This window comes from Danio aesculapii, chromosome 12, assembly GCF_903798145.1.
Source record: "Danio aesculapii chromosome 12, fDanAes4.1, whole genome shotgun sequence".
NCBI lineage: Eukaryota > Metazoa > Chordata > Actinopteri > Cypriniformes > Danionidae > Danio > Danio aesculapii.
The window spans coordinates 48,948,870-48,974,596 of NC_079446.1; the positions used below are offsets into that span (position 1 = coordinate 48,948,870).

The window sequence follows — 25,727 nt, forward strand, 5'->3', positions numbered from 1 at the left end:
TCCATGATGACAGCACATAATATTAGACTAGATATTCTTCAAGATACTAGTATTCAGCTTAAAGTGACATTTAAAGGCTTAACTTGGTTAATTAGGGTAAAGTTATTAATTAGGCAAGTCATTGTATAACAGTGGTTCGTTGTGTAGACAGTAAGAAAATAAATATTGCTAATAATATTGACCTTGGCGTCACGGTGATGCAGTGGGTAGCACAATCGCCTCACAGCAAGAAGGTCTCTAGTTCAAGCCTCGGCTGAATCAGTTGGCATTTCTGTGTGGAGTTTGCATGTTCTCCTCGTGTTGGCGTGGGTTTCCTCCGGGTGCTCCGGATTCCCCCACAAGTCCAAAGACATGCGCTATAGGGGAATTTTGTAAGCTAAATTGTCCGTAGTGTATGTGTGTGACTGAGTTTGTGTGAAGGTTTCCCAGTGATGGGTTGCAGCTGGAAGGGCATCCGCTGTGTAAAACATATGCTGGATAAGTTGGCGGTTCATTTCGCTGTGGCGACCCCTGATTAATAAAGGGACTAAGCCGACAAGAAAATGAATGAATGAAAATGCTTTTTTAATATTAAAAGCAGATTATTTTTTCTAGCCAAAATAAAACAAATAAGACTTTCTCAAGACAGGAAATATAAATTATAGGAAATACTGTGGAAATATTTGAAAAAGAAAGTCTGCAAACTATTTTGCGCTCGGATGTATATAAATACACACACATGTACATATTGGAGAAAACAAATTTATATTTATATCTTAAATATTTATATCTAATCCAATATATAACTATATATAACTATATATATATATATATATATATATATATATATATATATATATATATATATATATATATATATATATGTAAATATTTTACGTTTGTTTTATATATGATTGATTTATAAATACACAGTATTTATACACAGTGAGTACGCACAAATTATGTAAACACAAACTTTTATTTTGGACACGATTAATCGTGATTAATCGTGACAGCATATGAGTAAATAGCATCAAATATGCATTTTAAAATTGCGGTTTACGCTAATGATCCACCGTTTTTTAGTATAATATCGATCAGTTGAATGGAGGTTTGCAAGATTGGGATCGATGCACTGATGCTGAGTTTGATTCAAATAAATGTTAAATTTAAGATAACTGTAACAATAGTCTATATTAATTAATACAAATTAATTTTAAAAAGTGTATTGCATAATAAAAGTTTTAACAGAAGTACATTTTTTATCAAGGCATCATTTTTAATGATTCTCAAATATTGACCTTTTTCTTTGTTGCTGCATGGAGGCCTCCATATTGACCAGCGTCTTCCGGTAGAATGCTGAGAACTTCCGTTTACAACTGGTTAATCTTGATCAGAAAATGGTTGTCAATACCGTTTTTAGAGGCTTACGCAGTGTTTTCGTGATCCAAAACCTTGATGTTGAAAGGTGTGTGTTAAAGCCGTTATACTTCTGTCAGATGCAGTTCAAGCGCGAGAGAAAAACGCTCTCCTAATTCAGTGTCTGTCATCAGATCAGATGCTGAAATACAGCGTCAGTGTTCCCGACCTGTCAGCTGTTATACTGCGCTCAGCAGCTCTTCAATGCACACATGCACACATCACTGTATCACTGCATGATAGAGCAAACCATATTACTGACATCAAACTTATGTGATGTTAACAAACAACAAACAAGACACAACAAACATGTGACGTTAAGTCATGCAATTTCCAAAAAAATAAAAGTAAGTGACTGATACTCCACTGGCTGATCTGCATGTTGATTCTAATCAGGAGCTGCTTATGTTTCATTGAGTTAGTTTGTATTGTGTAGTATTTACCGTGGTGTGTGTTTTTCTGTCATTTCAAAATCCCACTTTACTTTCACTTTGTGCCTGTATTTTCAATCAACATGTTCGTAGGACAGTACAAACTGTGTGTGTCAAACATTTTGGTGAATTACATGTGTTTGGGTTGGTTATATATTTGGATAAAAGGGAAAATGATCACTTGACGCTGCTTCATTTAAATGGCACAAGATGGCATCTGACGGTAATAGTAAACGACTCGCAGATGTTGTTTTACATTCTTATTAGATGGCATTTAATAAATGATCAGTCCAGGAGGTGGCGCTGATCAGCAGCAGTATTAGTTCAAAGATGTTAAAAGCAAGTAAAATAGAGTAAAACTATAGTTTCAAAGCTGTCCAAATGTGACTGCTTATAAACATCAAGCAGCAACAGGAAGTACTTAGCATCCTCCTTACGCATACATGCAAAAGGTCTATAGAAACATTGTCATTTGTCCTCTAAATGTGCACGTATGCCCTAAAGCTTTAACACTAGAAATATTTAAGTTAACATAACAAATGAAGAGTTTATAGATGCAAAAACCTCTAAACACCGTTTGATATTTTCTTCTAAAATGAGCTTTTTTTTCAGGCTCCTTTGTGTAAGCTCAGTAATTTTACTGTTATAGTGATGAATAAGTTCTTTTCATTGCATTTAAAGTGAAATAACTGAACATAAACATAAGAGGCTGACAAAAATGCTCATTTTAGGAGACATTTTTAGATGGCATTTAGAGGTTTTTGCTACTGAACTCTTCATATATATTTCAAGTGTTAAACCTTCAGGGCTAGATTTGGTCTTTGCATGATATAAATCTCTGTGTTTGTGATTTATGAGTATGTTACTGTGATCTAAAAAACTCCTCTTTTCTCTTAGGTCCTTCCCAAACAATTACTGGGATAAATTTGTGAAGCGGAAGGTGAGTTTGGAGACTTTTACACTGATAAAGATGAACTGCTGTGAAGAAAACCATCTCAATGCATACATACAGTTGAAGTCAGAATTATTAGCCCCCCTTTGATTTCTTTTATAAATATTTCCTAAAATGATGTTTAACAGATTCAGGAAATTTTCACAGTATGTCTGATAATATTTTTTCTTCTGGAGAAAGTTTTATTTGTTTTATTTAGGCTAGAATAAAAGCAGTTTTTAATTTTTTAAACACCATTTTAAGGTCAGTATTATTAGCCCCTTTAAGCTAACTTTTTTTTCGATAGTCTACAAAACAAACCATCATTATACAGTAACTTACCTAATTACTTTAACCTGTCTAGTTAACCTAATTAACCTAGTTAAGCCTTTAAATGTCACTTTAAGCTTTATAGAAGTGTCTTGAAGAATATCTAGTCTAATATTATTTACTGTCATCATGACAAAGAGAAAATAAATCAGTTATTAGAGATGAGTTATTAAAACTATTATGATTAGAAATGTGTTGAAAACATCTGATCTCAGTTAAACAGAAGTTGGGGATAAAAATAAACAGGGGGGCGAATAATTCAGGGGGGCTAATAATTCTGACTTCTACAGTATATATATATGTGTGTGTAGGTGATGGATAAGTATGGAGAGTTTTATGGACATGATCGGATCAGCGAGCTGCTTGGGATGGATAAAGCGGCGCTGGACTTCAGTGATGCACACGAGAAGAAGAAACCGAAGAGAGACAGTTCACTGGCCGCAGTGTGAGTGTGTGTTCGGCTTTTCTTGCTTGACTACGGGATTGAGTCGATTCACTGAGTGTTTCTGCTCTTGTTTTCAGACTGAACTCGGTCGATGTGAAGTATCAGATCTGGAAGCTCGGCGTGGTCTTCACAGATAACGTCAGTACAGCTCCTCATCTCAGTGTGAAGTCAGTGCTGGTGTTGTGTGGTTTGATGTGTGTGTGTGTGTGTGTTTGTGTGTGCAGTCGTTCCTGTATCTGGCCTGGTACATGAGCATGTCCATCCTCGGACACTACAACAACTTCTTCTTCGCTGCTCATCTGCTGGACATCGCCATGGGCTTCAAGACCCTCAGGACCATCCTGTCCTCCGTCACACACAACGGCAAACAGGTCTGTCTGTCTGACTGTGTGTTTGTCTGTCTGTGTGATCTGTGTAGATCTATCTATCTATCTATCTATCTGTCTGTCTGTCCGTCCGTCCGTCCGTCCGTCCGTCCGTCCGTCCGTCCGTCTACAGTATCTATCTATCTATCTATCTATCTATCTATCTATCTATCTATCTATCTATCTATCTATCTATCTATCTATCTATCTATCTATCTATCTATCTACCTGTCTGTCTGTCTGTCTGTCTATCTATCTATCTATCTATCTATCTATCTATCTATCTATCTATCTATCTATCTATCTATCTATCTATCTATCTGTCTGTCTGTCTGTCTGTCTGTCTGTCTGTCTGTCTGTCTGTCTGTCTGTCTGTCTGTCTGTCTGTCTGTCTGTCTGTCTATCTACAGTATCTATCTATCTGTCTGTCTACCTGTCTGTCTGTCTGTCTGTCTGTCTGTCTGTCTGTCTGTCTGTCTGTCTGTCTGTCTATCTACAGTATCTATCTATCTATCTGTCTACCTGTCTGTCTGTCTGTATGTCTGTCTGTCTGTCTGTCTGTCTGTCTGTCTGTCTGTCTGTCTATCTACAGTATCTATCTATCTGTCTGTCTACCTGTCTGTCTGTCTGTATGTCTGTCTGTCTGTCTGTCTGTCTGTCTGTCTGTCGGTCTATCTATCTATCTATCTATCTATCTATCTATCTATCTATCTATCTATCTATCTATCTATCTGTCTGTCTGTCTGTCTGTCTGTCTGTCTGTCTGTCTGTCTGTCTGTCTGTCTGTCTATCTACAGTATCTATCTATCTATCTGTCTACCTGTCTGTCTGTCTGTATGTCTGTCTGTCTGTCTGTCTGTCTGTCTGTCGGTCTATCTATCTATCTATCTATCTATCTATCTATCTATCTATCTATCTATCTATCTATCTATCTATCTATCTATCTATCTGTCTGTCTGTCTGTCTGTCTGTCTGTCTGTCTGTCTGTCTGTCTGTCTGTCTGTCTGTCTGTCTGCCTGTCGGTCGGTCGGTCGGTCAATCCATCCATCCATCCATCCATCCATCCATCCATCCATCCATCCATCCATCCATCCATCCATCCATCCATCCATCCATCCATCCATCCATCCATCCATCCATCCGCCTTCAAGACGCTGTCTGTCTGACTTTCTGTCTGTCTGTCTCTTTGCTGTTCTGTCTGTCTGTCTGTGTTGTTTTGTCTGTCTGTTATTCTTTGTTTCTTTCTTTTATCTTTCTTTTTCTTTTTGTTATCTCTTTTTTTCTCTCTCTTTCCTTTTTCTTTCTATCTCTTTTGTTTGTTCGTGCATTTTCCATCTATTATTTCTTTCTTCTCTTTCTTTGCTTTCTATTTTCTCTTTCTTTCATTTGTTCATACTTTTGTTAGTTCATTTTATATGTTTTCTGTTGTTTGTCCCGTCTATCTGTCTGTCGTTCTATCTTTCTTTCTATAGTTTTGTCTGTCTGTGGTTCTATCTGTCTATCTGTCGCTCTGTCTGTCTGTTTTTCTTCTGCTCTGTTTGGCTGTTATTCTATAAATCTTTCATTCTGTCTAGAATTGTTTATCGTTCCGTCCGTCTGTCTGTTTATTCCTCTATTGTTATGTCATTTTTATTCGTCTGTCTGATTGTCAGATGTTTTTGAATAGAGCTTTTACCATCTCGAGGATCTTTTTAATAACTTTAGGTTTTGCAATAATCTCTGCGTACACATCAGAGACACGTAGAGCTTTATTAAAATTGTTAATATAGTGCAAATTAGATATGACACCTCGCAAAATAAAGACAGTAATTACAATAGTTCTGCTGTGTCTGACACCCGAGGCTCACCATTGGAGACGCTCAGATGATGATTATTTATTATTCCAAGCAGACATTCACAAACTCAGATGACCTAAGTGCTGTTACAGGGTGTCCTTAAAAAATCTTAAAATGTCTTGAAAATATTCTCCTGTAGGTATTAAATCATTTTAAACGGCTCTTAAATTTTATATGTCCATGTAAAGCTACCCACTCAGACCAACACCCATACACTTAATACACAAATACACTACATTAAACATAATGTACACGTAGACATCACCTTTATGCTATAAAATTGCAGGTTAACTACATCTGTATATAATAGCTTATATTTGATTGTAACTTTAACTTAATTTGATTGTCATGCAGTAGTATGCACCATTTGTAAAGCTGCTTTGAAACAATAATCATTGTAACACGTGCTATACAAATAAGCTTGAATTAAATTGAATTGAAATTAATTTAATATAATTTAACTAAACAGTCACCAACAATCCATCTAAAAAAACAAACTCTATTTATAACTCTATTTACCAGTATGGTTTAATTGTCTTCCCTCAGAAAACATTTGTAAGTTCTCCATGTATTTATAGAGCACATGTGGTGAAGACGCTGACCTGGACAGACAATGTTCAGACAACTAAGTGTTGTACATTTAGTTTATTATAGTTTTTAAAGCTTGTAAAAGAAAGTTATATTAAAAATAAAGTGTATGGTTTGCTCGTTTTGGCACATTATTTAAGGATCATTCAAGTATTTAGAAATTTTATTATGGGGCAAGTCAAAATCATTAGGGCTCTATTTTAATAATCTAAGCGCAAAGTCTAAAGCGCATGGCGTAAAAGTATTAAGGGCGTCTCCAAATCAACTTTTGCTATTTTAACGATGGAAAAATATGCTCTGCGCTCTGGCACATGGTCTAACAGGGTTGAGCTTATTCTCTTAATGAGTTCTGGGTGTGTTTTGAGCATAACCTGCATTAAACCAATCAGAGTCTCATCTCACATTCCCTTTATGAGTCAGTTGCGTCTTGCCATGGAGCATTTGCTATTTACATGGCAAGATAGGCTTTGTTGGAGGAAAAGCTGAACGCATCACTAGCGAGAAAACATTTTAGTTCTAATTTCCAGCAAACAAATAAATGAACATTAATAATGAAGTGTGTGTGAGTTATATCCAAACACACGTCCTACAACCCCATATGGTGATGCATACATCACCGAAACCTGACAGATGGACAAATCTAAACTTGTTTTTATAAAAAAAATACATAAATATGCATGTAGTGAATAATACTACTACTAATAATAACATTATTCAAATGCAAATAGTCATGAACAAACTCAAAAAGCCCCCCGAGATGAAGACATGGAGGTAGTGGTGCTTATATATAAAGATATATGGAGGTAGTGATGCTCATATATATATATATATATATATATATATATATATATATGGAGGTAGTGATGCTCATATATATATATATATATATATATATATATATATATATATATATATATATATATATATATATATATATATATATATATATATGTATATATATATATATATATATATACAGTTTTCCTGTGTGTATTAAGCAATGTGTAAGAGTTTTGACCCACATGGCGCATAACTAATGTGTGCTGCGCTGGACTTTAGAGCAGCTTTTAGTTAGTCAATGGTGCGGTCTATTTCAGCTCCTCAAAATAGTAACGCACCAACAATGCACCTTAACACACCTCCTTTATAGACTGGCACACCTATGAGTCCATAAAGTGGTGCAAATGAATTTGCTATAAACAACGTGGTGCAAAATGTGAAAAGTAGAGTTGCGCTGGTCTTAAAATAGCAGCAAATCGCGCCAAACATGTCTTGTGCCTTATTGCGCCGGGTGTATGATAGGGGCCTTAATGTTTAGCCCTGTATAAGTCTGAAATTTCATTCATAATGGTCCTAAAATGGTCTTAAAATGTTTTTTTTTTTCAATTCACCTTTATTTGTATAGCGCTTTTACAATGTAGATTGTGTTAAAGCAGCTTCACATAAAATAAAGGTCATAGTAAATGTAAAATGTCTTAAATTTGACTTAGTGAAACCTGCAGAAAGCCTGTGTTAACTAATGTGTTTGTGTGTGTGTATATGTGCTTGTATATAGCTGGTCCTGACGGTCGGTCTGCTGGCGGTTGTGGTCTATCTCTACACTGTAGTGGCTTTTAACTTCTTCCGCAAGTTCTACAATAAGAGTGAAGATGGAGAATCGCCAGACATGAAGTGTGACGACATGCTAACGGTGAGTCAACAGCTAACACCACCCAGAGAAGCATCTAAATACATGAAGAAAGTGGTTTCGTACATGAGGAGTTTGTTTTCTGATGTTAAATGAGGTTTAATACTTGTTTATTTGAGATTTATTTTAAATACTGAAAAAAAACAGCAGCTGTGTTTTGTAGTATTTTACTTTAGTATTAAAATATGGTACAAACTGTAAAATGAATCTCTATTTTTACAGTAAACTATCATATTTCATTAATTTTTAGTGATAGAACACCAATGTTTTGAAGTGCTAACATATACACATCACATACAAATCTTTTGTTACACCTTTTGTCAATTGTTTATGAGAAAGTCATATAATTAACCAGTGCTCATATCAAACAACTTTTCCCACAAGCAGAGAAACATGCTAATATACTGAAGGAGCTCAGTGTCGTTCCCATTATTAATCTACTAAACACCATCATGGTAACACACATAATATTAAAGTTTTGGTCAACATTAGATATAAAAGACAACTCTAATGTACATACTGATGAGAAAAAACTAAAAAGAAGAACACAGGCTCATTGTGGATATGTACCATGATGTATACATGTCTGGAGAGCATGAATTATGGACCCAGAGGTACGTCTGGTTGCATTTTGTCTTTAAAAGAATGCTCTGGGGTGGTATGATACCGCAGATGGCTTCTGTTTGTTTTCACACTACCAGCTGACCACTTACTTCCGTACGGACAGCTTTTTCCAGTTTGCCCAGTAGCTTGCCGTGTATGCTGATGCACTTGGGTCGCTGAGCGGAGTTGATCACGACGACGGGGTTTGAGTCCGGCAAAGATCGGTTCCAGAAACCAGGTAAAGCAAAAAATAAAATAAAATAAATAAATAAACAAACGGCTAAAATCCTGGTGAAATCACCGGCCGCGACGGCTTTTCTTTTTCTAGATTGTATGTAGTAGGTCTGGGTACATATCTGCAATGAGCCTGGGTTGAAAAAGAACCCTCGTAATGTCAACAAAAGAGCCTAAAAAGTAAAGTTTCGAGCAGGGAATTCTGAAAAAATCAATTTACGGTTATTCATTAAGGACACTTAAGGGGGTCACACACCAGAAGCGCCACTCGACGGCGTACCGTGTAGTGCCACGCAGCGCCATACATTTCAGAATTCTAAACATAGGTTTCTATCAGGGTACACACACCGGGGCCGCAAGTCGGCGGCTGTCCGCAGCACCCAGCCACGACTCAGGACACTGTTCATATTTGTGCCGCGCCACAGAGCGCCATCTAAATAGTTTTGTTTAAAATAGCATGCGAATGTACGCGTCTGGTGTGCGATGATTTCAACTGTCATGTGCATGTGCACTAAGCAGCGCATCCAATGTTTGACAGCCTTTACTGTTATTCAGGTTACAGATTTTTACTGTAGCATGTAGCATGTTTTTACTAGTGCCTGTTAACCTCAGTTTACAGTTTAGTTTTTGAGACCTTTCTTAATGTTTTTTTACAGTGCAGGTAATGTTTGACAAAGAGCTCATTGTTACAATATTGACAAACACTTGTGCACAAACACACACACACACACACAAATTAAATATGGTAGTTTACTGTAAAAATAGATATTTATTTTATGGTTTGTACCATATTTTTTTGGTGAAATGCTGACTGTGACAGGAAGTGGAGTGTTTCCAGCTTCTCTCCTGAAGACACAGCTCTCACATGAGTTTAATTGGCTCAGAATTAACAGAAAAGTTCTCATCAAATTATCCGAACTGGTCTGCTTGATTTTCTGTCTCTGAGCTCTTGCACTGGAAAAAATATTCATTAGATTTACAAATTTTTATTTGAGTTCATTCATTCATTTTCCTTCAGCTTAGTCCTTTATTTATCAGGGGTCGCCACAGTGCAAAACACCCATACACACTTATTCACACACACACACTCATACACTACAGCCGATTCCCCTATAGTGCATGTGTTTGGACTGTGGGGGAAACTGGAGCACCCGGAGGAAACCCATGCCAACACGGGGAGAACATGCAAACTCCTCACAGAAATGCCTACTGGCCCAGCCGGGACTCAAACCAGTGACCTTCTTGCTGTGAGTCCACAGTGCTAACCACTGAGCCACTGTGCCGCCCAGTCGGCTTAATACAAGTTATATTAACAATTTTAATTTGTTTAAATTCAACTCATATAAATTGTTTACCACCACTTACCTTAAACACATGTAGTAAATCCATTGAATATTTTTTGTCAGTGTATAGGATGGATTGTTTGAATGGTTTCAGGACACACGAGCAGTTCATGATGGTCAGATCACAGGACTCGACCTCTGACCTCTGATATTTAACGTCTGGATGGCAGGGATGGGATTTGTGGTCCGTGTTGCCTTTTTAATTGCTTGCGTGAGGTTTAATGCGTTCTTCAGATGAGAACATCGCTGCAACCATCCATCATTTCTGACGTTAGTGCTGTTGCTAAGCATAAATGACCGGACGCTCATTAGCATTAGCAGTCGACTAGAACATCAGACTAATTAACTAAGTAAACAAACAGAGAGAGAGAGAGAGAGAGAGGTTGAAATGTTTTCAACATGCAACAATCTGCCAATAACAACAACAGTATTAATAAATAATGAATTGTTATTCATATTCTTAGTTTATTGCATTATTATTAATGCCAAAGCTACAAAAAACATAAATTATTAGCATTAATACTCATCTTTGTGTCTTAATTCTATCAAGAATTATTATTTTTCAAGCCCTCTTATTTTTGCATTAGCAATTGAACCACTTTCTATTATGCTTAAATCTTTGCAGTCTATCCAGGGAATTGATCGAATAAGGGTGGAACACAGGGTCTCTTTATATGCGGATGACCTGTTGTTATATATTTCATCCAGTTGAAAATATCCCAAAGATAGAAAAGGAAAAGTATTCCAGGATATAAACTAAACCTTTCTAAAAGCGAATGCTTTCCATTTAATTCCTTTGCATTACAAAAGAATGTAGCATCCCTTCTATTTTGGGTTTCTGAATCTGGATTAAAATATTTGGGAGTTCATATTAGCTGCAATTTTTCAGGTTTAAATAAGATTTGTTTTTACCACTATTAAGTAAAATTAAATCTAATCTTCAGAGAGGAGACGCACTACACTTAAAATAGGCAGAGTGTTGTATAAAAGTGAATGTCTTGCATTAATTCTTATACTTATTTCAGTCCCTTCCAGTTTTTCTCCCAAAAGCTTTTTTTCGTATAATAAATAAACCCGTTTTATCATTATGGAATGGGAAGAATCCTAGAACCCGTATGGAGCTTCTTGAAAGACGCAGACCTCAGGGAGGTTTAGCACTTCCTGATTTTATTAGTTACTACTGGGCTGCTAACCTCCATAGAATTGGTATAATATGCTTAAGGTTGACTGGTGTAAAGCTGAAGCACATACCTGTACTTTTATATCACTGTCTTTGTTAATAATAATCAAGTTACCGTTTTCTCCCTCTAAATATTCTTCAAGCCCTGTTGTATGCTCTACGCTTAAGGCAGTGTTTCCCAACCCTGAGAAGGCACACCAACAGTACATATTTTGGATGTCTCCCTTATCTCACCCATTCACTTCAAGTTTTGGAGTCTCTTCTAATGTTCTGGTGAGTTGATTCAGGTGTGTTGGATTAGGGAGAGCTTGGAAATGTGTACTGTTGGTGTGCCTTCAGGAACAGGGTTGGGAAACACTGGCTTAAGGTATGGTCCCAATTTAAACAGGAGCATAAACAAATTGATTTTTCCATGCTAAGCCCTTTATGTAGTAACCACTTGTTCCCTCCTGGTAAACTAGATTTCACATGTGTTCAATAGCCAGATGTTGGGACTTTATATAGACAACACGTTGGCTAATTTTAGTGACCTCTCTATAAAATTTCAATTGACACATTCCAATATATTTCGTTATTTCCGAGCCTGACACTTTGTTCAATCTCGAGCTCAACTTTTCCTGACCTACCACCTGCTTAAATGCTGGATAAAATTCTACAATCTCCTATTGCTCTTAAAGGTCAAATTGCAACAATATACATGATTATTATGTCTCCAAGTGATGCTTTAATTGACAGAATTAGAGGAGAATGGGTAAAGGACATTAGAACTGAAGTACCTGATGAAACATGGGACGAGGCTCTGAGGGTAAATGGATCCATTATCGTATACAGTTTAAAAGTATCCATCGGGCCTATTACACAAAGTGTAGACTCTCAAAAACATATCCTGATATTGATGAGGTGTGTGATCGGATTTTCCATATGTTCTGGGCTTGTCAAAAGCTGAGTGACTATTGGACACGGATATTTAAAACACTTAATGATGCCTTTAATTTAGAAATAAGACCTAGTGTTGAAATAGCTCTTTTTGGTGTATCTGAACACAAAATATCATTGACAGACAAGGAAAAGAAATGTTATTGCATTCGCTACTTTATTAGCAAGGAGAAGAATATTACTTGAGTGGAAATCGGCAGCCCCACCCAAAGCTTCATTAGCCGCATTTCCACTGTCAGGCCAGTGCGAGCCAGGGCTTTTATTAAGCCGGGCTGGGCCAATAGCCCGTGAGCTTGAGCAGTGAGGCCGAAATCATGTCGCGTTTCCACTGTTGGGCCAATAGCTCACAGTGCAGCATGCAAACCGTGCCCCAGAAAACCCCCCGAATCAAATGTCACACAACTCGCCCAGTTCAGCAGGAAAAACCACACCATCATTATCATCACGAAACTATTAAAATAGAGACAACTGAAACATGCAAATTACACGCCTTTGTACTTTCATTCATTATATTTGTTTACTCACCGACCGATTGTTGCCATTGTACATCGAGTGACTCGCCACAAACGGAGGGATGACCCAGTGCACCATCCATAATAGAAAACCACAGAATTTCTCAGTTAATAACTCTGTAATAACATATTTTATAACATCCTCGTTTTGATAGACACCTTCAAACATTCAGCCTAAATGCTCGAGAGAGACCTAAAACATACATTTTTCCCTTGGCTATATGACACCTAGCAGGTGATTCCTCTTTATTTAAGAGAATGAATGAAGGATGTTGCATATTATTCAGGTATCTTCAGTAAAGGAAAACGTGTAGTGTTTCAGGACATAAGAGCAAATGATAAAATATAGGCTAACCTATCACAGCTCTCGCTTCACAACAGCTTCAGTTTTAAGCATGAAATGTAGCTTATCATACAGTGGATAAAAGTAGTGTTAAATATTTGAGAACGGCATGTCTTCAGTGATTCTCCGCAAAGCAAAATAATTATGATTAAAAATATTAAATATCGCGGCATCGACAGAGCTGTAAAACGAGCGCTCTTTTACCCTGTCAAATACATGCATGGGCGCCGCTAGGGGGTGAAAGTTAGTACGATTCTAAGGGCCCATACATTTAGGGGGCCCCGAGAGACATTATCGAGGGCCCACGCAATCACCCCCAAACCCCCCACCCCCCGTCTTCACTTTCATCCGCAATCTTCAACACCAAACCCCCAACCGCTCTTCACTTTCATCTGCGAAAACGCCATCCCCCCATACCCCCCCCCCCCCCCTTTTCGCTTTCTTCCACGATACCACCTCCCCCACCCCTGCTCTCTCCTGCTCTTCACTTTCATCACTTTCATCACTTGTCAGAGGGCCTGTGGCGGCCAGCGGTGCCCCTGTATACATGCATCTAAACGCGCACGTTTCATGCACAAACACGCATTTTAAACTTGACAAAAACTCTCAACATTATTAAAACACCAAGGAGGACGCAGCAAAGAAATATCACTTATTAATTTAAAACTACTTAATTATTTTATGCAACACCCTTAGATTTGGACGGGAAACATAAGATGATCTTAAGCAAAGGACCCCTAGTCTATAAGGTGTTTTATGGAATTTCTTAATCTGACCAGTTTTTTCTTTCCCTTACTTATTTATGTTTTGGCGCACATACTCGTGTGTGTGATCGGAAAACTAGTGCAATGGCAGCACACCAACTTTACCAGACCAGGAAACGTGACTGACCCTGGCTCACACTGGCTAGCTCGCTTTAGGTGCGATAGTGGAAATGCAGCTAATGTGGGTGTGTGATCTAGTTTATATTTGAAATTAGAAAAAAACAATACTGTTAAGTTTTAATTTAATTTAATTATTATTTTTTATTATTATTTTTATTTTATTCCATTTTGCTTTAATATATTTCTATTTATTTCTGTTATCATTTTATTTGAATTTAACTTGTTTGTTAAATTGTTTCTGCAGCAAGGATCATTATGGGAAAAAATACAACCTTGATTGTGCAAAATGTTTTGTTAAAGCTTAGGGATAAAATAATATTATTTATTATATAATATATATTCTTTAAAGTAAAATGAAACTCTTGATGTTGAATGATTATTTCCCAGTTATTTCTTCTGCTTTTGTGCTGAATAAAAGAAAATTATGATAATTATTATAAAAGCAGGTGTTTCTGAATGCAGTGTCAGTGAGGTGTGTGTGTGTGCTGTGCATGTTTGTATATGTGCATGTGTGTGCATATATGTGTGTGTGTGTGTGTGCACGTGCATATGTGTGTGCTCATGTATATATATATATATGTGTATGAGTATGTGTGCGAGTATGTGTGAGTGTGCACGTGGGTATATGTGTATGGGTATGTGTGCATGTGTGCGAGTGTGTGTCAGCTTTAATCCGCTGGGAAGCAGCCACCCGTACAATTCCAATTCTAGATGTTTCCTTCCTCTTTTTGTCTTCTCCGGGTCGTCTGTCTCTCTGTCTCTCCTCCTAATAAGGGAAGACAGTTTGACTGAACGGGAAGCTTTTGTTTAGAAACACTGACTTCAGTCTTAGGAGCAAACACTTGAGCTGCTCAGATCTCCAGTGTGTGTATCCACAGTCAATACTTGTATAATTAAGGCCATAACTCAGCCAATAGTGTGTTCTTAGTGATTTACGGCTATTCATGTGACAGGATGGGACTGACACCCTGTTGTTAACCATGGTAAAATCCCTCTAACACACAATATCAGACTCCTATCAGACACTTGATGTGCAGATGTGCATGCAATCCTTCCTAAATAGTATATTAGAAAATGTAATGTGTGTCTCAAATCATAGTATGTTGACTTGAGTATTCCAGAGTTACCTAAATTATCTATTATCAGTCATTCATTCATTTTCCTTCAGCTTAGTCTCTATTTCAGAGGTCGCCACGGCAGAATGAACCACCAACTATTCCAGCATATGTTTTACGCAGCGGATGCCCTTCCAGCTGCAACCCAGTGCTGGGAAACACCCATTCACACAGACACTCATACACTACGACCAATTTAGCTTATTCAATTCCCCTATAGCGCATGTGTTTGGGCTGTGGGGGAAACTGGAGCACCCGGAGGAAACCCACACGAACGCGGGGAGAACATGCAAACTCCACAAACGCCCACTGACCCAGCCGAGACTTGAGCCAGCGACCTTCCTGCTGTGAGGTCACAGTGTTAACCACTGAGCCACCATGTCACCCCATTATCTATTATTTTTATTAGATATTCAAAGAGCAGGTCTGTGCTCACAGCTAATTTGACCCATGATACACTGTGTGTTGGACGTGAACCAGAACTACAAACATAAGTAAAAATGGTTAAACTACAAATACACAAGTGTGATGGTTAAGTTAGAAAGGTTTTGGGTATTTTAATGAGTGTTTATTAATATCTAGCCTAATGGAAAATATTACCTTCACATTTTTCACTCTATAATTAATCTGCAACAACTTGAATTTTTATAAAGGGGTGTTTATTCATTAACTTCTTTAATTAACACGTTGTTTTAATGTTTCATGTAAATCTTAGCTGGTAGCTGATTTTAACTTGAGCACTGAGATTTTGCTTGAAATGTAAAGTGCTTAATAAAAGAGTATTATTATTAATGATATTCTGAATGCATAATCATGCAAACCCAGATTTTTTTGCATGATGGGCCTGTGAATAGTAAATTAACCTGCTGCTGCATCTCCAATATGATGAACAATAAGAATATGTAAGAAATGTGAACGTTTTGACAAGATGATTGACAGGACATGTTACTAAGCAACAGAACATTTGATTACTGAGGAACGTAGTACACAGGTGTCAAATCCAGTTCCCGGAGGGCTGCAGCTCTGCACAGTTTAGCTTTAGCCCTAATGAAACACACATGATCAAACTAATTGAGTCCTTCAGGCTTGTTTGAAACCTACAGGTACTGTAAGTGTGTTGAAGCAGGGCTGGAACTAAACTGTGCAGAGCAGCTGAGTTTGACACCTGTGATATACAGTAGTATGTCCCAAAGCTTGCGTACTCTTCTGTTGCACACTTAAGTATGGACTTTTTTCACAAAAAGAGTACTTTTTTATTCTTTCAATACAAAACTAAAAAGTCCATTAAAATAAATAAATAAAATAGAATAAAGTCAAAAAATATATATATATATATATATAAATGAAAAAGAGGGGACAATCATAAAGTTGAATTATCTGAATATATTCAGTTGTTGAATGTGTTGTCAAAGCAGTTTTGATGAAATCCATCAAAGGTTGCCATACAGTTTGGACATGGTGTTGAGATTTTGGTTCCAAGAAGGGTATCCTCTTCAGTTGAATGACTTGACACAATTAACCTATCCATACTTTGAAACATGGAGAGTCTGAAGATTTCCAATTTTAACGTTTTTTTCTTTTTTTTTTTTACAAAAGTAAGTCCCATCAAAGGGAACGTTGCTGGGGCTTTGGAAGAGAGTCTGTTGTCTCAGAGTATCCAAGACAATAATCTTGCTTAACCTCCTTTTGAAAAACCTTTGAAAAAAAATCTAACATATCAGTCCAGAAATTAAACAATTTAGGCAAGGCAAGTTTATTTCTATAGCACATTTCATACACAGAATTCAAAGTGCTTTACATAAACAAGAATAAAAGAGACAAGTATTAGAACATAAAACAAAAAATAAAAGTGATTAAAACAGATAAAAACAGATTAAAATGTGTTATAAAAGAATGAAAAAGAAAAGAAAGACACAATAGTGTGATCTGTGGGACGTCCAGTGCTCATTCAGTAAAGGCACAGCTAAACAGATGTGTTTTCAGTCTTGATTTGAACGTGCCTAATGTTGGAGCACATCTGATCTGAGTTTCTAGTTTGTTTGATCCTAAAGAGCTGAGTGATCTGTTAGGTTTGTATTCAATGAGCATATCTGTAATGTATTGAGGCCATTTAGTGATTTATAGACCAGTAATAATACTTTAAAATCTATTCTGAATGTAACTGGGAGCCAGTGTAAAGACCTGAGGACAGCTGTGATGTGCTCTCATTTTTTTGGTTCTGGTCAGAATTCTGGCCACAGCGTTCTGGATGAGCTGCAACTGTCTGACTGTGTTTATGGGAAGGCCAGTGAGGAGGCCATTACAGTAATCCACTCTGCTGCTGATAAAAGCATGAACAAGTTTTCTCTAAGTCTTCACTGGAAACAAAGCATCTAATTCTTGAAATGTTTTGGAGATGATAGTATGCTGACAAATTCAAAACGTGTGATAAAATACTCTCTTCAAATGTGCATCTATTACAAACGGAAAACAGAATCAAGGGTTTTGCTTAGTTTAGTTATGGAATAGAACAGTCTGTGAATTGCTTTAAACCGTTTTAACAAGTGCAATTATTGACCAGTCTTGACTCCATTCGAGACATTCATTCCAAATGTGATCAGGCACTTTATCAAATTCTTTAGAGGTCATATTTTTAGGATGAAGCATGAGTAGCTGAATTAGGGCGCAGCATCAGTGATTCTTTGATTGCTGTTATTGATTGTGTTGTTGGTCTGTTTGTTACAGTGAATCTGCTTTATGTCAGTTTCTACAAAGCACTAGAGAAGTGCTGCTGAGCAGGATCTGTGTTTGGAAGCGAGTGATCAGATTGATGCTTCTCTTCTTTCTTGGGTCTGTGCAGTGCTACATGTTCCACATGTATGTCGGCGTTCGTGCCGGTGGAGGCATCGGTGATCAGATTGAAGATCCAGCCGGAGACGAGTACGAGATCTACCGCATCATCTTCGACATCACCTTCTTCTTCTTCGTCATCGTCATCCTCCTGGCCATCATTCAGGGTGTGTGTCTGTGTGTGTTCGGTGTGTACATAGTGTTGGTGTGCTGCTGGATCTGACATGTGTGTGTGTGTGTGTGTGTGTGTGTGTGTGTGTGTGTGTGTGTGTGTGTGTGTGTGTGTGTGTGTGTGTGTGTGTGTGTGTGTGTTTTAGGTCTCATCATTGATGCGTTTGGTGAACTGAGGGACCAGCAAGAGCAGGTGAAAGAGGACATGGAGGTGAGGAAACACAAAACAGGGTGTTGTCAAGTTTTGAAAGCAGTTTGGATCGAAACTGCTTCAAAATGTTATAATTGGTTATGAAATAATAGTAATAATATATATGAGCAATATGTCGGCGCCAATAGCCTAGAGGTACTGTGCGCCGACATTTAGCACCAACGTGCCCACGGTGACCCGAGTTCGATTCCCGGCTCAAGGTCCTTTGCCTATCCTTCCCCTCTCTCTGCTCCCAATGCTTTCCTGTCTGAAATCTCTACTATATGAGCAATATAATTTCATGTCACCTTCAGCTTTATAATCTTAAAATGTCAGCAAAATCACCTATTTTGTCATCACTTTAGACATTACGCTAGAGAATCATTCAAGCACTAGCTCTAAAGTGCCGTTGATGAATGAGCAACGGTTTCTGTTCTGACGTCAGCTGCAGATGGGAATGAATGGCGGATGAAAGTAGTTCCTAATACAAAAGGGATTTTAGACTCTCTGTGTTTGATTTTCATTTTATATACATGATTATGCCGTCGAACTGTTGTATAAGTGCAATGTGTTGTATTTCAGCACTGGTGGGAGGTGTGCCTTGTGTCGCATTAGTGTCCCAACTGTGTAGCTACTTGTGTGATATTGAGTTTATACAACAGTTCGACAGCATAATCATGTATATAAAAAAAAAATCAAACACTGAGAGTAAAAACCCTTTTGTTTGAGGAACTACTTTCTTCCACCATTCATTCACATCTGCAGCTGACGTCAGAACAGCAGAAACCGCTGCTCATTCACCAATGTCACTTTAGAGCTAGTGTTTGAATGATTCTCTAGCGTAATATCTATAGTGATGACAAAATAGGTGATTTTGCTGATATTTTATGATTATAAGGCTGAACGTGACATAAAATGCCTTACGTCTACAGAGATATCTCCTTACAGTATTTGAGTCTACAGTATTTCTCTGTTGCAATCGGGATATCACAATAATTAACCCCCAAAAAAGCAGCGCAATCACTACCAGATTACTGTTGTGTTTGCTATCAGGAAAAACGCTAAACACATGCGGGCATTTCTTCTTTCTTTCTGTCAACACAACACACATTCCTAATATTCCTGAGTCCTGAATCTCCTGAATCTCACACTCAATACTCTACAATTATATGGTATAAATACAGCTCAACAACATACAAAAGAGAGAGATCGACTTAGAAAGTGATTATCCTGTTTAATAATGATTTGATCAGCTGTAGTTTGACATTATGCTGGTTTTCTCTTAGGGCTTATTATGCGGACTCTGTCGACATCTTGTGGATGCACATCATCAATCGTCCTTGCTCAAAGATAGTAATGACTGCCGACACACGGTCTCTCTGAAATTCTAAATATTCTAAAATATACAATATGCTTATAAATAAACTGCACAGTTGCAATCTAAACAACTACATTCTCGACTAAAAAAGCCTCAAAAGTACATTATGTTGTCCAACAGCAGCAATATTTGTCAAACTGTAGTGTCTTCTGCTTGTTTGTGTATGTGGGCGGAGTAATACACAAGAGTGAAAGGTGAAGAGGCTGGTCGAGTGCTGTTACTGGCAGAATATCGCATATATATATATATATATATATATATATATATATATATATATATATATATAGATATATATATATATATATATATATATATATATACAGTTGAATTCTTATTATAGTTGAAGAATTATTAGCCCTCCTTTGAATTTTTTTTTCTTTTTAAATATTTCCCAAATGATGTTTAACAGAGCAAGGAAATTTTCACAGTATGTCTGATAATATTTTTTCTTCTGGAGAAAGTCTTATTTGTTTTATTTCGGCTAGAATAAAAGCAGTTTTTAATTTTTTAACCATTTTAAGGTCAATATTATTAGCCCCTTTAAGCATTTTTTAGATAGTCTACAGAACAAACCATCATTATACAATAACTTGCCTAATTACCCTAACCTGCCTAGTTAACCTAATTAACCTAGTTAAGCCTTTAAATGTCACTTTAAGCTGTATAGAAGTGTCTTGAAGAATATCTAGTCTAATATTATTTACTGTCATCATGACAAAGAGAAAATAAATCAGTTATTAGAGATGAGTTATTAACACTATTATGATTAGAAATGTGTTGAAAAAATCTTCTCTCCCCTAAACAGAAATTGGGGGAAAAAATAAACAGGGGGCTAATAATTTAGGGGGGCTAATAATTCTGACTTCAACTGTATATATTTGCTTTTGCGTAAAATGAAAACTCTGGAGTCGGTGTGTGTGTGTTTATAGATCTGGCTGTCACCCCTTTGTTTAAACAGTGGGAGAAGACAAAATGCATAGGGATTATCACTTCCTGAGTGAACAATGCATGAAACTAAAATAAATCTACATTTAAGGTGCAAGTAAATGACATTTAAAAGAGTAAATGGCAGTAATTCAATGTTGGCAACAAATAGCATCTGAATGTGATGAAGCATATATATGTATGTATACTGTATATGCAATTTGCCACTCTTGTAAAGTGCTGGAAAATTATTCAAATACGCCTGGAAAGTGCTTCAATTTGACTATAGAAAAAAACAAGAGCTGTATGAAATCAGAAGCATGCTGGATTAAACACACACGTGTTTTTCCTCCCGCAGACGAAGTGCTTCATCTGTGGAATCGGGAACGATTATTTCGACACGGTTCCTCATGGCTTCGAGACGCACACACTGCAGGAACACAATCTGGCCAACTATCTGTGAGTGATCAGCATTCAATGATTAATCGAAATTAAAGCACAAATATTATTGAGCTAAAATGTAAATAAAATGCTGTAATGGTCATGGTCAGATCTTATTTGTGAAGCACAGCTCTGCGATCAGTAGTAAATCTCCATCTAAATTCCAGAGGGCGCTCTTGTGTGGAAACTTCAAAGTTCTTTGTGTGGAAACTTTAAAAACATTGCGTACGGCAGATTTCACGCTCCCGTTTGGATTTACTAACGATGAAATGAACGTGAGAATGTGCGTTGGTCCGCGCCAACTACATGTCTGGCGTACGTGCATTTCTTGTGTGTGTGTATTTATTTTCCATTGGCGATTCATGGAGGCAATTGTGTTTAATTGCACACTACAAAGTATCTTTGAGCCATGGAATGGCAGCTGTATGTGACGGGATCATCCACACCTAGCAGGTATATAAGGTTTCCATACCATGCAGTTGAACAGCCAAACATTAAAGTGCAATTTGCAGTGATCGCCGGTTTTCCCAATGTAATCAGAGTGATCAACTGCACGCACATTGCTATAAAGGCGCCATCTGAAGACGAATTTGCATACGTGAATCGGAAACATTTCCAATCTATAAATGTGCAAATAATATGTGATGCTCAAATGCGCTTAACATAATACACACACTTATTAATAATTCCTACTTGTCTTCCTCGTGATGAAGAGTAGGCAAAATGTGATATGTAGAGGGGGAAAAAAGGAGTTCATCAGACACTGGATTCAAACTGGGTTCATTATGGATCATGTCAGAGCATGTTGCCATGCGCTTTACTAGCTACGCCACTTACGCTGATGTTTGCTGCTCTCTTTTGTTATTTTGTCTCTGTAAATATAACGTGATGGGTGGGAATCACTCAACTAGCTCATTCCAACGAGGTGTGCTATTTGCTCTTAGCCTAAATAGACACTACAACATTTTACACCTTCACATCGGACCATTAATTTTTAATTCACTGACAGTGCGATCTTCAGACCCTACTGTGTTAACCGCGTCAGCTAAACTCTCCCACTCTACTTTTTTTCTTTTGTTATTAATTCCAGAGGACAAACCTGCAAATAACAGTTTTTCTCCTGGCTACCTCCGATAGGAGCACCTCAAATTCACATTCTGTGAAGTTTCTCTTCTTGCTTGCTTGCTTTTCCCATTGCTTTTTTGTTTCGTTGTTGCCAAAGTAGAGTCATTACCTTATTTATTAGGGGGAGGAGGCAGGGAGGGGTTTTGCGCTCGTGCACGTGCGCTCAGTTTCACGTTAATTCAGATGTACAAAGAGAATATGCGTGGGATTCAGCATACGCAGTGTTTCATACATCTGAATTTTTTACTGCGTACGCACAAAGTTGTAAATATGCGGACGCAGTAAAAAATTTAGATGTATGCAACACTGCGTACGCCGAATCCCATGCATATTCTTTTTGTACATCCGAATTAACGTGAAACTGAGCGCACGTGCACGAGCGCAAAACCCCTCCCTGCCTCCTCCCCCTAATAAATATGGTTTAGTATGTTTTAGTATGAATTCAACGCAAGTCTTTGTACATGAGGCCCCAGTTGTCAGGCAGAACAAGCTAATCTGCACAGAAAAAGTTACGCATACACCTAACAGAGCCTGCAAGAGAGTGAGCCTTCGCCCCTCCCGTCCGTTATTGTTCCTGTAAACGAGCACACTCTGAATGTAGAGTTGTAACATTTTGTTGATAACAAGTACAGAGGAGTTAACTTCTCGGTTATCAGTCACACGAAGACACAGCTGTTACGGAGCAAGGTTAAGCACATAAGGTTATATGAGGATAAACACATCAGCATGAGTTTTAATTAATTAAAAACAGAATTAATGCTAGGATTAGGCTATTACTGCATAGGACAAAGTTAAAATCATCAAAATTCCTTCATTCAACATGACTAAGGCCCAATCCCCAATTCTATTTTTGTTACCCATTCCCCTTGGCCCTTACAATCGATGGTTAAGGGGAAGGGCTTCAAAATTTACCCCTAAGAATTGTGACAGCACTACAGCACCAGCACACGTCATCATATGTCATCACGATCTCTTGCTTTATATGAAATCAGACGATGGCGACTGCTGTAGTTATTCCAGTTGTGCTATTTTTTGGTATTTATCTTTAGGAAATCACTGAAGGCATATATCATGTTATCATAACCATCGAATGTGACAATAAGATCGTAACTGTAGTGTGTATTTACAGAGTGGCCATATTCATCTAAATAAACACACATTAACATTATAGCAGACACTGTAAAAGCTCATTTCCCAGCCACTAGACATTACTGACAGGGTATTCGAGTGTCATCGAGTGACAGAATGTAGTGGGACTGCTGTACAGGAGTTATTATTAGAGATTATAGATAGCGAATTTAACGGTTTTTATTTTACCATTTTTTTTAAGCATGACGGTAAAACATGAACGCAGTTATGAATATATTAAAACATGTGCTTGTTTGTGGTTAAAAATTCGTAATAATGACAAGAAATACTAATTTGTGGATCTCTTTACTTCCGGGTGCAGCTGTGGCTGGTGTATTCTGGGAAATTTTGTTACCCCTTGGTTTTCAAGTGTGTGTCCTGAAAAAATCTTCGTTCGAAGGGGTATCTACCCCTTGCTCTTAACCCTACACCTGCCTTCAAGCTAATAAGAATTGGGACACCCCTTAACCCTTGGCAGGAGTGTGCAAACGAGGTTAAGGGGAAGGGCTAAGGGGTAGAATTGGGATTGGGCCTAATAATCACATGACATGGAATCATCTCAAAAAATTATTTATTTCAAATACTCGACTGAAGTTATGAGGGGAGTTTGTTGTAAAAATTGTATTAGATGTGGTATTTTCACATGCTTTCAGATGTAGCAGCAATCACTACACATAACCATAGTCTACTGTGAAGCTACGCTAACAGCTGTCATAATTGCAGAATGATAATCTTCGATTTCAATAAATTGTCTGTGATTATGAATATGATTATGAACTTTGCCTGTCCGTGAGGTATGATTCTGTTTAGTAAATGCTGCTCCATCTTAAAGCACATGCTGGAGATTTACTACTGATTACAGAACCGGCTTTACTGAAAAAAAAAATGTGCATGAAATACACCTTCGATTAATCAGCCAACTCTACCGCAGAGCCCAACATATTCTGGAGGATTTAATGACTGTGTCCTCAAGGGTTTTACCAGTCAGAGACTCAAAGAAAACGAGATACAGATCAATGCAGTGTCCAGATGAGCTCAGTAGACTAAGCTGCCTTTGGCAAGCCAATAAAACTTGGCTGCGCAACAGTGCCTGATTTAAATCAGAGGAAACTGTGTGTCTTTGCAGATTTTTCTTCATGTATCTCATCAACAAGGATGAAACAGAGCACACAGGCCAGGTAATTCCCATCATCCTCTCTTTATCCTTCTGCTCTTCAATCTGGATGTCTGTGGGTCTAAAAAGCATTAAAAGATGATCAATCAATTTAGAGAAAATTAAGGTGCCTTAAAAAGTTTGAAACGCTAAATAGGTATTACTGTTTTATCATTTTTAATTGTACAATGTCTAGCTGTATGCTGAAGTTTCCTGAATTTTAATTTGTGAATATCAGGGTGCTGTGTAGTCGATTAAATCCTGCTAGATTTGAACATTCTGCTGCTTGTTTTACTGCAGCAACCAAGGCAGTACCGTTATTCCTGCTGTTCTATTGGTGCCCCCTGGTGGATTAGTATTTTTATTCAGTTTATGAAGAATGTGGGCGACGCAGTGGAGCAGTAGGTAATGCTGTCGCCTCACAGCAAGAAGGTCGCTGGTTCGAGCCTCGGCTGGGGTCAGTTGGCATTTTCTGTGTGGAGTTTGCATGTTTCTCCCTGCGTTTGTGTGAGTTTCCTCCGGGTGCTCCGGTTTCCCCCACAGTCCAAAGACATGGCGGGTACAGGTGAATGGGAAGGAGGCTAACTGTCCGTAGTGTATGATGTGAATGAGTGTGTATGGATGTTCCCCAGAGATGGGGCTGCAGCTGGAAGGGCATCCGCTTCGTAAAAAACATGTGCTGGATAGTTGGCGGTTCATTCCGCTGTGGTGACCCCAGATTAATAAAGGGACTAAGCCGAAAAGAAAATGATATGAATATGAAGGAATGTTTTAGTTCAGGATTAGTTCTTACAATCAGTGTTTTGTAAATAACTGTAAGTTTAAATGTTGCTAATGTTACCATTGGGGTGGCACGGTGGCCTCAGTGGTTAGCACTGTCACCTCACAGCAAGAAGGTTGCTGGTTCGAGTCCCGGCTGGGTCAGTTGACATTTCTTGGGAATGTTGACATCAATTGGAAATTGATGAACTAAATTGACCGTAGTGGCTGAGTGTGTGTGTGAATGAGTGTGTATGGGTGTTTCCCAGTACTGGGTTGCAGCTGAAAGGGCATCCGTTATGTAAAACATATGCTGGAATAATTGGTGATTCATTCCGCTGTGCCGACCCCTGATGAATAAAAGACTAAGCTGTAGGAATATGATTGAATGAATGTTACCGTTTGAAACCTAAAGTGGTGATGAGGTCTTCAAATGTATGGAAGACTCTTAAAAAAGGTCTTTAAAGGT

General features: G+C 37.8%; 1 protein-coding gene across 1 annotated transcript in view; it reads left to right on the forward strand.

Annotated features, from left to right (window-relative positions):
- The window catches only part of LOC130238133 (ryanodine receptor 2-like), a 274,083-nt gene that overhangs the window by 213,162 nt on the left and 35,194 nt on the right, over positions 1-25,727 (forward strand). Inside the window, 9 exon segments of the mRNA XM_056469038.1 lie at positions 2,727-2,769; positions 3,402-3,535; positions 3,613-3,673; positions 3,760-3,906; positions 7,879-8,013; positions 18,000-18,156; positions 18,307-18,371; positions 21,011-21,111; positions 24,473-24,524. Coding sequence (XP_056325013.1) covers positions 2,727-2,769; positions 3,402-3,535; positions 3,613-3,673; positions 3,760-3,906; positions 7,879-8,013; positions 18,000-18,156; positions 18,307-18,371; positions 21,011-21,111; positions 24,473-24,524 — 895 coding nt within the window.